Source organism: Puma concolor, chromosome A1 (assembly GCF_028749965.1).
Source record: "Puma concolor isolate L17-30 chromosome A1, mPumCon1.1.hap2, whole genome shotgun sequence".
Lineage (NCBI taxonomy): Eukaryota > Metazoa > Chordata > Mammalia > Carnivora > Felidae > Puma > Puma concolor.
This window is the reverse complement of record NC_141667.1, coordinates 222,985,582-223,000,455: the sequence shown is the minus strand read 5'-3', so window position 1 is coordinate 223,000,455 and position 14,874 is coordinate 222,985,582. Positions and strand designations below refer to the sequence as shown.

At 41.2% G+C, this 14,874-nt stretch overlaps 2 protein-coding genes across 4 annotated transcripts in view; both read right to left on the bottom strand.

The window, feature by feature from the left end:
- The window catches only part of THSD1 (thrombospondin type 1 domain containing 1), a 28,878-nt gene extending 22,838 nt beyond the window's left edge, over positions 1 to 6,040 (bottom strand). The window contains exons 1-2 of one of the 3 annotated variants that reach the window (XM_025924828.2): positions 5,879 to 6,040; positions 2,860 to 3,010 (exon numbers count right to left, since the gene is read on the bottom strand). In XM_025924828.2, coding sequence (XP_025780613.2) covers positions 2,860 to 2,917 — 58 coding nt within the window. In that variant the 5' untranslated portion in view covers positions 2,918 to 3,010; positions 5,879 to 6,040. Of the gene's footprint in view, positions 1 to 2,859; positions 5,828 to 5,878 lie in introns of those variants that run through there. The other 2 variants (XM_086712916.1, XM_025924829.2) reach the window with 2 other exon arrangements.
- A 3,714-nt stretch (positions 6,041 to 9,754) lies between these two features.
- The window catches only part of VPS36 (vacuolar protein sorting 36 homolog), a 29,964-nt gene continuing 24,844 nt past the window's right edge, over positions 9,755 to 14,874 (bottom strand). The window contains exons 11-14 of the mRNA XM_086712907.1: positions 14,017 to 14,081; positions 13,316 to 13,400; positions 12,333 to 12,409; positions 9,755 to 12,249 (exon numbers count right to left, since the gene is read on the bottom strand). Of these exons, the coding sequence (XP_086569033.1) occupies positions 12,156 to 12,249; positions 12,333 to 12,409; positions 13,316 to 13,400; positions 14,017 to 14,081 (321 nt within the window). The 3' untranslated portion in view covers positions 9,755 to 12,155. The remainder of the gene's footprint in view (positions 12,250 to 12,332; positions 12,410 to 13,315; positions 13,401 to 14,016; positions 14,082 to 14,874) is intronic.

Here is a 14,874-nt window from a genome sequence, read left to right as displayed (position 1 = left end):
ACAGAATCTAAGCAGGCTCCAGGCTCTGAGCTGTCAGCACAGAGACTGGATGCGAGTCTCAAACCGCATCTCACGAACATGAGCCGTGAGATCGGGACCTGAATCAATGTCGGACGCTTAACGACTGAGCCCCCCACATGCCCCTGTTTTTCCTTTTTAAACAGCTCAGTGCTTTACACATTTCTTATTTGAGATGAGATGAAATCAAATATATAAAACTTGGATAGACTGGAATGCTTGATCAACACTTGCTTGAAAACCATAATAGAATGAAGGTTTTGTTGTTTTTTTTTTTTTCTTTTTTTCTTTTTCCTTCAGTTAAAATGGAAGTTGAGAGATACTCTCTTTTGGAGGGAGAGAAGTCAAAGTTGAGGAAGGGTGCTGATTCTGACACAGCTGTGCCTGGTTCAGAGGCCACCCAGCACCTATTTGTAAACAGGTGCCTAAAGAGGAGTTAAGACGGAGGAAGGAGTTAAGACTGAGAACAAAGATCAGATTGACTTGAATCTCATGGGGCAGGACAGTTTTTAATGCATTTTAAGATTGAGACCACACACAACTTAGGATAACTAACAAACATGATAGAGATTGTCAACCAGGCAAATAAGACTCTGATTTGATGGGCATCCAATAAATTGAAAAGACACACAGGCCCAGTCAGTAATGGAGAAAAAAGATACAGTTGATGGGTTCCAGCAGCCCAGAGAGCAGGTGTACTGAGGAGTACTGAGGAGAGACCTTGCTTTACTATAGAACACTTATTTTCATAGACAAGAATACATCCTCATTTAAAAAACTACAATTCAATTGTACCACATTCTGGCTACCACAGTGTAGTTTTCTCCATTCTTTTAGTTCGCCTCTCCCCATTCCTTTATTTAAAGTAATTGGTGTCTATGGGGCGCCTGGGTGGCGCAGTCGGTTAAGCGTCCGACTTCAACCAGGTCACGATCTCACGGTCCGTGAGTTAGAGCCCCGCGTCGGGCTCTGGGCTGATGGCTCAGAGCCTGGAGCCTGTTTCCGATTCTGTGTCTCCCTCTCTCTCTGCCCCTCGCCCGTTCATGCTCTGTCTCTCTCTGTCCCAAAAATAAATAAACGTTGAAAACAAAAATTAAAAAAAAAAAAAGTAATTGGTGTCTCAATATAAGCATGTTGCATTAAAAACAACAACTGTTAATGGTATATTTTGATCAATATCAAATGGGGAGGGAAAAAACCCAGGTCTAGGAAAATACTTCCTTTTCCATTAGCAGCATGTGCACTCAACTTCTATGTTATTTTATGCTCATTGAACTTTTATTCTCATATTCCAGTAAGATATTTACTCTCAACGACAAACATCCTTGCACACTGTGTACAAATGGAAAATTCTGATGTCTTTATCATTACGAAACCAAGGACACTTTTGTAATTTTTTGTATGAGGCTGTTGTTACATATGGAGTGATAGGGATTTTAACTAGGGATGAATAACATTAAGATAATTGAATCCCAGGCTCATTTTCAACAAATCAAGCATCTTCTTGTTTATTTTATTTTTTTTTTAATTTTTTTTAATGTTTATTTATTTTTGAGAGAGAGAGAGAGACAGAGCATGAATGGGGGAGGGTCAGAGAGAGGGAGACACAGAATCCGAAACAGGCTCCAGGTTCTGAGCTGTCAGCACAGAGCCCGATGCGGGGCTCGAACTCATGGACTGCGAGATCATGACCTGAGCCGAAGTCAGCCGCCCAACTGACTGAGCCACCCAGGCGCCCCAAGCATCTTCTTGTTTAAATAAACTTCTTCAAACGAAAAGGATGAGGAAGGCGATTCAATGGACAAAATGAACAGTCCACACTCTGGTCCAGTTATGTGGATGTGTCACTGATATCACACAAGCCATGATCCCTTGGATCATGTTTCTTCAATTTGAAAACAATTTCCACTCTTATACCATGAACTGCTTAGATGTCTATGAAATATTTGGAAATCATCAAAAGAAAAGTAGTATATTGTTGAATCTGTTAAGGTTCAGTAGTTGCATAAAACTCTCTGAGTAACGAACTCAATTTTCAGTTGAAACAAAGTGAATAAAGAGAAGTAACAGTAATCACCTACTCTAGGCTCAGACAAGGTGTTTTCCCTTTCCTATTTTATCATCACAACAGCGCTGTGATGTCAACAAGAAACTTGTCCAAGGCAAACAATTGGCAAGGACAGAAATTTGGACTGGTTCCAAAGATATTTTAACAGCAAAACTCTCCTGTAAAGTGAAATCAAACGGAGAATCCCAATTAAAAACAAACAAACAAACAACCACACATTCATGTGTGTCTGAGAGTTTTAATGTATAATACCGAATTACTAGGACATCAGTCAAAGAAAATTCAACATAACATGCTTGTCTCCAGTTTGCTTAAATGAAAATGAGGGGCACTTGGGTGGCTCGGGTTATGATCTCATGGTTCATGGGTTCAAGCCCCACATCAGGCTCTGTGCTGACAACTCAGAGCCTGGAGCCTGCTTTGGATTCTGTGTCTCCCTCTTTCTCTGCCTGTATCCCCATGCATGCTCTATCTGTCTGTCTCTCTCAAAAATAAATAAACATTAAAAATTTTCAAAAAATTAATAAATGAAATGCCTTTTTTTAAATTCTCTTTTTAAAGGCTTAAAAATATATTTAAAGGGAATTTTGCATCAATATATATAGAACCTTAAGAGAACCCAGGGTTGCAAGGATTCCAGTTTAAAAGGTACTGTACTATAGACGTGCCCTGCCTCCTTCATGCAGGGTCATCAACATCCATGCATTTATAAACCCCACATTTATGTTTCTTCATTGACACTGACAGCATGATGTATACTTAATAATACTCACCATAGTCACAAAGTACCACCAAGAGTAGATTTGAAAAGTCTTTCAACATTTGTTTCATTCTGATCAGCAAAATCCCAGGTCTTTGGTCTCCTCATGTCCTTTCTCACATCCAAACTGTGTTTTTTTGTGTTGTTTTTTTTTTCAAAAACACCTGAAATTAGAATCTCAAAAAATGATGCCTCTGTTCAATGTGATTCACAAAATAGTAATCATGAAATGGCAAAACCATTCTGAGAAGTCAAACTTCATGGGTGCCACTGAAAATAGGGAGGACATTAATTTTCCCCGGGGAAATGACTTGTGCTTGTACGTCCCTTTGGTTCCATTACAGCTCACCTGTTAAGCACATGCAGGTGTGTCCAACACCAAGCTTATTTTTGCAAAACACCAAGTCTCTTATCTTTGTAACACATGCTTAAGTGGAGAGTTTATGTGCTGAATTTCATCAAAGTTAAGAGCCAGTCTGGATAATACACTTTCACCTATTTGTTTGGCATTTTCACGCCAATCAATTTGCTAAAATTTTGCCAAATTTTCATTTTGCACTGTGCTTCATTGACCGGGCTCGCTTCTACAAATGGACTTACAACCACTGTCTTTCCTGCATGTTATCTGGATTGCTTCATTTCTTAATGCCTAGGAGCTATATCAAAACTATCAAGCCTTTTAAAAAGATACTCAGAGTGTTGCATTTAAATGTGAACTCCCTGTGACACTGACTTCCATTGTTTAGGGTACTCTCAAGAGAAAACAGATAAATAACAATTATCATCTTCTGTCAGTTTCCCAATACTTGTTGCTGTCAGTAATGCATCAGGAGGCAGATGATTTCATGCAGCAGTCTTGCCAGACCACCTAGGAGGGTAGGAAATACCTTGCTGGCCTGTGCTTCAGAACGATTTGTGGGAGGGGGCACTTACTTTGTCTATAAATAGACTAGTCTATAAATAGACTAGACTGTAGAATAAGATTCAGGGCCCTTGTCAATTTTTTTCAATTGAAATCTACTAAACTATGGGCTAGTAAGCATAATCAACCAGGTCTTTTCTTAGTGTTTACATTTCCCCATTATCCAGTTAGTCTATTTTAATAATATACTATATTCCAAATATATATGTACATCTCTTCAGAAAAGACAGACATTAATGGAATTAAAAGGCCTGTTGAAATAATAAAAAAAAAAAAATCAACGGTGGGGGGGGTGGGGGACTGATTTGTCTCTATTAGCTTTCTTTCAGTAGGAGTTGGTTGAACAAAGGAAACACTGTACTTCCTCAAAGGGAAGCAGAGATTTGAAGTGTAATTAGGCAGATGATTAAGGGTCACTCCCCTCCCCAACATAAAAAGAAAATTCCACTTTGCTGGAATTAGGCATAGATTTGACCCAATCTTTTCCTTGAACCTGGACTGGGAAACATGGTCGAAGACAGCAGGTGAACATCTCCGTATCCCCCAGGCAAGTCTGGGCACTTATGGCAATAAAACGCTTCCTTTTGAATTACTGATACTCAAGTAACCAGAGTAAGGGGGGGCAAGGATCCCTGGCTCCCAAAAGTTGGATGGGCTCCTCCCAAATTGCTTGATTTTCCATGATAACCATTTTTTAAAGAAGCTCCTAATCGCAACTGATGTTGTGATTGTAACACATTTTCCTTCTTATAAAAATGATGAGGAAAACACAGAATAGTGTGATAATCTGTATTTAGAACTGAATGGAAATGGAAAAATAAACCTACCTAAAAATCATAAGGATTTTTAAAATGTTCTTAAGCTTTTGAAAATAAATGCTTAAGTTTTACTAGCCCATTCACTAATTTGAAGACCTTAAGAGAGCACCCCACAATGGAATGGAACACTGGGTAAAAAGCACATTTTTAAAAAAAATAAGATTCCTTCCTTCCTCTCTCTCTTTTTACTTTGTTTGCTTATTGTCTTCCAACATGTTGTTCCCAATACCAAGACTATCTACTTTCACACTGTTTGGCTTGAGAATCATTTTGAGAAAATAAAAACTTACGTCTATTTTACACACATTTAAAAACACTTCTATATAGCATTCAGACATAAACATTTACAGAAAAATTCCAAATGCATCAGCTAGAGGGTAGGGAGAAGCAGTCAATATTTTCAGTGGCTAATGGCATCACGCCGAGCTCAGATCCCCTGCTTTTGCTGAAACCAGTTAAGATTGATTCCTACGGTGTCTTCATTGCTGCGGAAAAGGAAAGGGAATTAACCTAAACTCTACTAAGACCAGTGATTTATCGAAGAATTAAAGGGAAAAGAAAAAGAAGCAAAGTGACTCTATCCCTTCTGACAAACAGGCACACGCTCGTGTGCATCCATCTAATAATATTTATTAACCGGAAATCCCTAGTTCCAAAGCAGCCTGTGTAAACAGGCATTATTTATACACTCAGTGCAGTGGCTCTGCCCTGGTCCCACGGACTGGACGCAGCTTCCCTAGGAGGCTGTGCGCTCCCCACATCTACAGTTTCCCAAAGGCCCGCAAGTCAAGTTCATGCCTGGAAATCTAGCCCTGCCCAAGTTGTCAGCACAGAGCTCCATGAAAACGAGGACGGTTCTGAAATGCTGAAATCTCATACAGTGTGTACCCCAGAAAAGATTTCTTTCTGGAAATAGGCAAACTTGTTCAGAAACGCGGAGCACCCCCAAGACGCTATCTTTCAAGGGTCCCAACCCATCGGACTCAACACCAGTCTGCAGCCAGCCTGGGTCTCCCGCCGACACCTGTGCCAAGAGAGCCGGGACTCCGAGACGCGCAGACGGACACTTTCTACAGAGTATCCCCTGGGGCGGAGGCTGAGCACCCAGCGGCGGAGGGAGCTTCCACAGCACCTCCACCTGCGCTCCGAGCGGGCGGGGAGGGCGGGGAGGGCGGGGCGGGCAGGGTCCGAGGGGTATTGCCCGACCCCCCACCCCCACCCCCCGGAGCCGCCGGGGACTCCGGCAGCACAGCAGCGCCCACGGGGGCTGGGGGACAGCAGGGTCTTCCTACCTCTCGGGACCGGCGGGCGCAGCGGCCAGAGCTGGGGCGAGCGAGGCGGGCGGCGGGCGGCGGGCTGGTGGCCTCAGGGGCCGCGAGGAAACGCGCAGAGCATCCCGCGTCCCGGGACTGCCCGCCTGAGCCCGCTGGCGCTCGGCTCCGCTGCCCCGCCCAGGCCCGCCCCCGACGGACGGCGCAGGGAGGGCGGCACCGGAGGGCGGGGGGCCGGGCAGCGGGCGAAGTCAACCCCGCCCGCTCTGGGCTGCGCATCCTCCCAAGCGCGCGCGGCCGGCGGAGCCTCGGGGAGCGGGGCAGAGCCGCGACGCGCCCTCGCCCGCGGCCCACGGCCCACGGCCCACGGCCCACGGCCGGGGCCAAGGGCGAGCCGCGGTCTCCCCTCGTTCCGATTCAGTCACTTCTCCCCCGGTGTCATTTTCTTCTGGGGGACCACAAAAGTAGGTCATCCAAGTGGCCTAACTGGTGGGCAGTAAACTTTGGCTTCCCAAATGTTCTTGGGGATTGTCAAAAGAGAATCAGGTCAAGTGCATCTCAGTTTCGATTTTTCTCTCTCAGGAGCCAGAGTTGGTTTAATTGAAAACATAAAAAGTGACATTTAATAAACTCTTAATTCTCAGGTGTTAAAGTTGTCTTTTGAAAAGAATGCTAGAGGATAGAGTTGCACCTTAACAGCTGTGCTTGGTTTTCAGTACACGGGGAAAAAAATGTGAATAGTTTCCCATTTGCTTTTCTTTTACGCAAAACATACCATTTTACAGACAAAAGTAGTGTGTGGTAATAGAAATCAGAACATAGTGGTGGCCTCTAGGGAGCAGGTGACTGGAAAGAGGCACCAGGGAACTTTGGGGATGTCAGATATGTTCTGTTGGCTGGGGTGTGAGTTACATGATCTATTACGCATTTGTTAAAATGCGTCCATCTTAAGATCTGTGCATTTCACTGAAATTTTACCTCAATTTTTCAAACAAAAATACAGCATTTGCAGGTGCTTGAATCCGTCACTTAATCTTTGAAAAGATAGCACAATTCTTTGATTATCAGAGTTGTCAGAGGTTGTCCGAGGTACCAAATTTGCTAAGTACTTATCTTGTCCAATAATTAATCCTATCAGTACCAACTCAATCCATCCAAGCTTTCACTGACAGAATCATCTAGCCCAACATCCATTCATCAGCTCAAGTTGGGATTTCTTTTCAAATACATGCCACAGTCCTTGGCGTTTTTGAAAGTAAAAGCTCAACATAAAGAATGGGCTTTGGAGTTATAGAAAGCTTCGTTCCAGCCCTACCTCAGTAACCTTGGCAAACACTTAATCCCTCCTCTCCCCCAGGTGTATTGACATAGTGTGCTGACCAAGAGGAATATATATATAGAAAGCAACTTGCTCTGCATTAATCTTGCAGACACACACTCTCCCTACAAATCCACCCTTGGAATTTAGGAGGACCTAAATCCAGGCACAAGTGACTGGATCAGTGCACTTGGACACTTTTTAAGTAACAGCTGTATTGAGATGCTTGGTCATTTTTGTCTTAATCAGAATTCTTGCCAGACTGCATTTCTGTCTTTTTTGCACACGTAAGGGCGTAATTTTTGGTAAAGGAACGCGGCATAGGCATGTAGGGAAAAAAAGCTTCCAAAAGAACAGTGATATGGTCTTGCTGGGATTAATTAAAACAAGCTGCTGTCAAGGTACCTTTAATTCTCTTTCAGGGTCAGTGACTGGTCTAGTAATTTTGTGCAAATTGTGTAAAACGCATTCACAATCTCAACAGTGTCCTTTATACACATGGAGAGATCTTTTACTTCCTCAGATAATGCTCTGAGAGAAAAGCTTTAACTGACTCATGATTATCAGGACTCAAGGAAGAACACAAATGACCCAATTTTCACACTGTAATAACAAGATCTTACACGTGTGTTAACCTGATTTCTGGCGTGCTTCCCACATCATGGATATGCCCCATGTCATGTAAGACACAGTATCTCAGACGGGCTGAGTCCTGACAAGTCTGGTTGAGAAACCTCTTGGGCATATGGTAAAGGACACAGACTTAGGTTTGCGAGTAAATTCATGACACATCGTAATCCAAAAATCATTCAAGTATTCAGCTAATACTTAACTAGGAACCTACCATGTACAATCACTGACCGAAACCAGAAAAGATTTAAAAGATTCAATTATATGAATCTTTGAGTTTTATTTTGTTTTGATGTTCTTATTTATTTTTGAAGGAGAGAGAGAGCATGAGCGGGGGAAGAGCAGAGAGAGAGGGAGACACAGAATCCAAAGCAGGCTCCAGGCTCTGAGCTGTCAGCACAAAGCCCGATGCGGGGCTCGAACTCATGAACTGTGAGATACGACCTGAGCTGAAGTCGGATGTTTAACCGACTGAGCCACCGAGGCGCCCATTGAATCTTTGAACTTTAAAGAAACCCAATTCCTCTATTTTTTTATGGCTCCAAGACAAAATATAGTCATGTACACAGGACAGATAATAACTATTATGGAATTTAGAAATAGAGTCATATACTGAAAACAGATTTTTCTAAAGCAGGTAGGAATGAGCACAGTATGATAATTGGGGTGGAGATGGAGAAGTGAATGGGGAAACAGTTAAGAAAGGGAAGTCTGCAGAGTCAAAGGAAGTATGCCCCAGGAACGGGAAGGGGCACACCTCATGCTGTTCCTCTAACCCAACAGCCTCCACTTACTGACGATCTCTTGGTCCTTGTGAGCCTAGTTTATGAGGCTCTTCCTCTCCCACAAGAACTAAAGGATCCTCCTTCTGTCTTGCACAGCATGTACCTGTGTCCCTTCCATGACACGTACTTCATTCGATCTTCAGGTAAGGTTGTTTACATGTCTATTTCCCTAATGGCGCCACCCTTTTAAAGGCTGGGACTGTATCTTATTCATTTTGTTTCCACCCCCCACCGGCGGCCCACGTAATTCCTCACACAGTCAATATGGATTTTTAACAAAAAATTTTTTTATTGAATTGAATGGGAGATAAAGTAGGATAAATGGAGCCAGGTTATAAATAGGTATATACATGAGAGTTCATTCATTCAGTTAATATTTATTGAGTGCTTATTATGTGCCAGGTTCTGTTCTAGGCTCTGAGGATATATCCACAAACACACCAGACAAAAAGCTCTCCCCTTACGGAGCTCACACTCTAGATCTGTCTTAATAAGGGATGGGATTAGCAAATAAATTCACAGAAATTCAACCATAACTCTTGGCCAAAAAACAAAAACAAGACACACATTTAAATAGTTTAATTATTGGTGTTATAAATGTCTACTGTTGCTATGTAGTTTTTATTGTATATTGTACTTACTATATTCATAATATATTCATACCCATGTGTCACTCTATAGGGACTCTACCTGTAAGACGATATAAAGAACTTCACTGGCAATTTAAGAGTTTCAGGGATCATTTTAAGCATGCTTGATTTCATTCCAAGGCACAGTCTTTAAAAATCTAACCAGCTTATAGGTGTGACTCTACTGTACCAAAATGAAAACGCTGATATTGTTGGGCAGAACATGAGAATGACCACCTGATGAATCCACGTCTGGCCAGGCGAGTCTGGTTATAGGGAACCAATACTTGGAGAGACAGTACATTCACGCGAATGCACAAGGTTAGTCAACCATGAAATTCACATCAAAAAATTAAAAAAAAAAAAAGTTCATGAGCCATTTCCCATTCTTTTAGAACAACTAAAACAGTAAGATCTTGAGGTCAAAAATAAAGAAAAAATGTTTAACGTACTGGCTTATTCTGATTAAAAGTTTATCATTTTCATATGTTTTTCAAAGATTATTTTAAAAAGAACACCAAGGTAAGAAAAATCATTTACAAATTTTCCAGTAATTTTACTCTATATACATTAATTCCAATTATTTAATCCTGAAAACAACCTTCACTTGTACAGTGTAAAAAAATCTTTGATAGTGACTAGAAAAATCCCATTATCATAAAGCTACAAATTTATGCTCCTAAGAGCAAAGTTAGTAAAGCAAAAATAATAATTATACCAGTGATAAGCACCGAGATGAATTTTTTTGCATTTAGGGCCTGATTGGTTGTATTTAAACATAACTTCTACCAATAGAAGACCAAAATAACATCTTATTTGGCAAAAAAAAAAAAAAAAAGGAGGGGGAGGGAATGGGTGGGTGGGTGGAATCAAAAATATACGTATATAAGTCTAGAAACAGTGAAGAATGCCCACTTTAACAGTAAAATCAATCATACTTGTTTTCTAATTAAAGTGACATGTGCAAAATATAGTCACGTCACTTTTCTTCCTCCTAGTTCACTTTATACAATTTAGACTGCTCCATTTCTGTTAATGTGTTGTCACACTAATGTAAATAAATATGTTGAACCGTGGGAGTTTGCTGTAATGAATCCAAATCATAAGAGCTAGATCCAGTAGCTCAAACAATCTCAATTGCAATTCATTCCAACTGCTGAAACAGATTATCATTTACCTTTGTAATTTCTGAAAAGCCTTAGCCAGATGAGACATCATGTGTGTAAGCGTGTGTGCAAGTGCATATGAACATGCGTATACAAGTCTGCCAGAGCAGTGTGAGTGTGACCCAGAAACAGGAGTGCCACACAAACAAGTCTACACGATGGCCTGAAAGACACGGGGCCATTGTTTGGCTAGACACTGAATTCCCCCAAAACAAACCTGAGGCTGAACAATGAGGACATTAGGGGCTATCTGTCATCACAAGACAGAATGAGCGATAAGTTTGGAAAATGAAGACATTCCAGTAACGCTGGAGGATGTGAAGCAGCAACAGCCACTTTTGCAGGCGGGGGTCAGAGACTGACTCTGGCTGCAGTGGGAGGGATTCCCTGGGTCTACAGCTGAGGATCCCTGCAACTCCCCAAAGGGCATCTGCAGGGGGCCCTCCACCTCACTCAGTGACATCTTAGGGATCCCAGAGCTTAGGCCTGGGTATCCCCACCTGCTGGTCACCATGGGTCTCTCAGTGCAGACACTATCCCTTCTGGAGGCGCGGCCGAAAACCATCCCTGCTTCCCACTTTCGACGCAGTCTTAGAAGGGGATCTCTTTGCATCCCTGTGGGGTCCCTGAGTTTGAGGTAATGCCAACACACCGACAGATGAAGTCAGGCGGTCCATTTTAGAACTCAAACAATCGAAATTCAGGAGTAGCCAGTTTTTGTTATCTTGGTAATACCTGTTAGTGACATAGTTTCTCAACACAGCTTCTAATATATGGGGTAAAGAAAAAAAATATTGCTGGGATATGAAATATTTTTTTAAAGTGCAGTGTTGAAACTCCTTAAGAGTAGGAAAAGGAGACCAATTACTTGTCCCCTTTCAATGTTCCTGTCCTTGGCTTTCCAGGTCAAAGAGCACCAAGGTTCCTGTTTAAGCGACCTAAAGGTTCTCCCGGCCCCTCCCCCACACAACCCTAGGGTATTCCTGAACCCTCTAAGTTCCAAATTTGTAATCACATCTCTGGGCGTGTCTATACAGCTCATTAATTCAGTTTCAAAATCCACAGCATTTTTAAAACAAAATGACATAGTTGCATTCTTTAAATGCCAGCTATGAAATCATTACTTGGAAAAAAAAAAACTAGTCAGACTATACATACGTAAGTCAAATACAACTCTCTCCTTTTTTAAGGTGTCTGTTGAAGACATGCTTATAACTGCTTCTAAAGAAAAGCCCTTACTTAGGAGAAGCCTCATGTGGCGTTCTGTGGTTTCACGTCCTGTTCAGTGTTGTCAGTTAAGCTACACTGTACGTATGACTTGCTTCATGAACCCTCTCCCATAATGGGCACATTAGATGCAGAGGAAAAACTTTGTTTATAATTCAGTGAATCTTAGTCACACCAGAAAAATGATCTAACCTGTCCAAACACTCAACTTCTTCCCCCATTAATAACTAAATTCCCTTATTTAAAAAAACAGATTTGAGGATCAAGTTAAAATTCACCATATTTCAAGTTAAACCCTGAGGGCTCTATACAACTGTAGCATGATTTCCAACTCACTGTGGCATTCAGTTTTCTGTATTTTCCTGTATTTATCCTAAGTAAACTTCCTGGACCGTAATATTTAGGGAGAAATTAAAAGGGTTTTATATTATAGTGTAAAGTTCCAGAAATTCTCAGTTCATCAAGGTTTACTCTGAGCTCAATGTCATACAACCTCTACATGATACAAGTGTATGGACAAGAAGTATTTTAAATCCAAAACCCTTAGCTCTGTGTCATAAATAAATTTGGGTAAAACCGCAAGCCTTCCACTGAATCATCTCGGCAAAGATGGCCCATCTTCTCTGCCAGAAGCAACCTAGGAGTCAAGGGGAAAACCACAATCATCTGTCCATTCAGAAACACAAACACAGTTGTAATGAAGACCAATGACTCGCTTACCTTTCCTTAGCCAGGAGGACAGACATTCCCACCAGCTTAGCAAACTCTTCTGATGTCAGGGATCCCTTTTCTGAAACCTAACAGAAACACAGCAGGAAAAAAATATGATAATTTGGCCACCTAGGTACTAACCTAGGGAGAATGTCTACCATTATGCTCAGGAAATAATATATTGAATTTCCTAATAAAACTCAAGAATATTCAATATTGAACTAAATCTTCTTCACTAATGCTCAATTCTACAAATGCGGGAGGGCCCAGAATGAATATAGCAGAGCCTAAAACATCATGAAGCCCTCTACAAAGTTACAAAGGCACTGTACTCAACCCCCAAAATAACCCTTGATATTCTGAAAAGGAACATATAATAAATTCTAATGGAGTACACACTGCATGTCCCACATATAGGGTTCTCATATATAGGTTTAGCTTAAAATATATGGTAGAAATATCTATAGTCTTGAGGTTTTCCTCTAATTTAAAATAAATGTAATAAATATTTAAATTAGGCAGGCTCGCCACAGAGGCTATGAAGGCAGTAATGTTTCAAGTCTCCTAATGAGTAACAGCAGTAGTTTGGCTGGTAAAATCCATCTAAACTACAGTTCCTTTTCGTGTTTTTTTGAAGCAATTATTTCATAAAACAACTTGTGATGTTTTATAAGACTGTTTATGTAGGTGGTACTGAAAGAAAAAGTTCAGTCAAGGGTAACATTCTGATGAACAAAGTTAAAAACTTGTCCACAAGACTGAGATTCAAACAAAAAGATAACACCTCAGGAATTCTAATTCTCCTTGGCAAGTCTCAAAAAGCTTTAAAAGTATCATTTTGATTAGTATTCACTCATGTTAATAGGTGTTTTTAATTGGGTCTACAAACATTACTTTTTAGAAAAATTAAATTCAAAAGGAAAGCCTGTTTCTCAAGTTGCTATGGAGTCACGTCTTGGTGGGCAGACTAATGAGGAAACTGGTTCACATACGGTCTCCAAGGCTGAGGCCACCATTTCCTCTTCCTTGTGGGATTGAAGCTCAATTACCATGACGCCACTGTCAAAAACTCGAAGCCTGAAAACCGCAGATGGGAAAACCAAGCTGTGAGTATCTAGGATCTTCAACCACTAAGGAGGTACAAATATCCTGTACTTTCTTTTATGCTGGGCATGAGGGCAATATTACCACAAAACAGCATCTAAAACATAACAACCACAGGCAATTACAGCATAACTAGGAACTCACGAATAAATACAGTTAATAACATTATGAACTATAATCCACAGGCTAAATAAAATATGTCTGGCACTTTTTTTTTTTTTTTTTTAATCTGAAGGGAGGAAAATACAATTCACAGCTGAACATCTGTAGTTTTAAATCTCCAGAAACAAGCACGAAACGTCTAGCAGAGGGGCTGGTTATTCTGACCTCATAGGAGAGCCCACATTCTTCTTTCATTGCCCCAAATCAACAAGAGTTGGCCCACTAGCCCCTCAGGCCATGTACAGCCCCGATAAGGAGGGAAGCTAGGAGAACAAGTGATTTCTGCTCACACGGTATAATTCCCAGAGGGGCGATGTGTTGGTTCACCATGCACAGACCTGTGTGGGCAGACCTGGCAGGGTTTTCCTGTCTACTGTGTGAGGAACAGTGGCTCAAGCTGGCACTCTTCCTGCAGAGGTTCTTTTACCTGAGAGGTAACTGTAGTGCTTCCAGCATCTTGCATGCATTCACTAGATCTTCTGGTGAGAGCAACTAATAGGAAAGAAAATCCAGTTTATACTACAAATTAACAGAGTGATGCTCGTGTGTTCAAGGCCCATGGTGGGTGTGGAGTCTATTTTTTTTTTTATTTAAAATAAATAAATAAATAAATAAATAATCATTTAGCAAGGCTTTCATGTTGCCTTAATCACCACAAGGAAAAAAGGATTAACAAAGAAGCGAAGCAGTGCTATCCGACAGAAAGCAATGCAAGCCGTATATGTAACTCTAAGTCTTCTAGTAGTCATATTAATAAAATAAAAAGAAACAGGTGAAATTAATTTTAAAACATGTATTTTATTTAAGCCAATAAATCTAAAACATCAACATATAATCAATATAAAAATTATCAATGAGATATTTAGCATTTCTTTCTTCTGTACTGAGTATTCTAAATCTGGTGTGTAATTTACACTTACAGCATATCTCAGTTTGGATTAGGTGTATTTCAAGTTCACAGTCATCACATGTAGCTAGCTAGTGGCCACCCTTCCAGACCCATGCAACCTTAAAGAATCAGCCCACTGTGGCGTTTGACAAATACAGCTTTGAGTCATAGGCCCAGCCTGGGTCCGAATGCCTGTCAAACCTCTATTTCCAGGTGCAGCTTTGGTCAAATAATTTAATCTCTGGAAGCCTCAAGTTCCTCATCCTCATATTATCCCCAAGACGGGGACAGTAAAAGTAGCTGCCTCACTGAGGTGCTGGGAGGCCTGGTCAGTAGGAGGTACTCACTGACGGCAGTCTTGAGGACTATTCAAATGAAAACAGAGCAGAGGCTTTG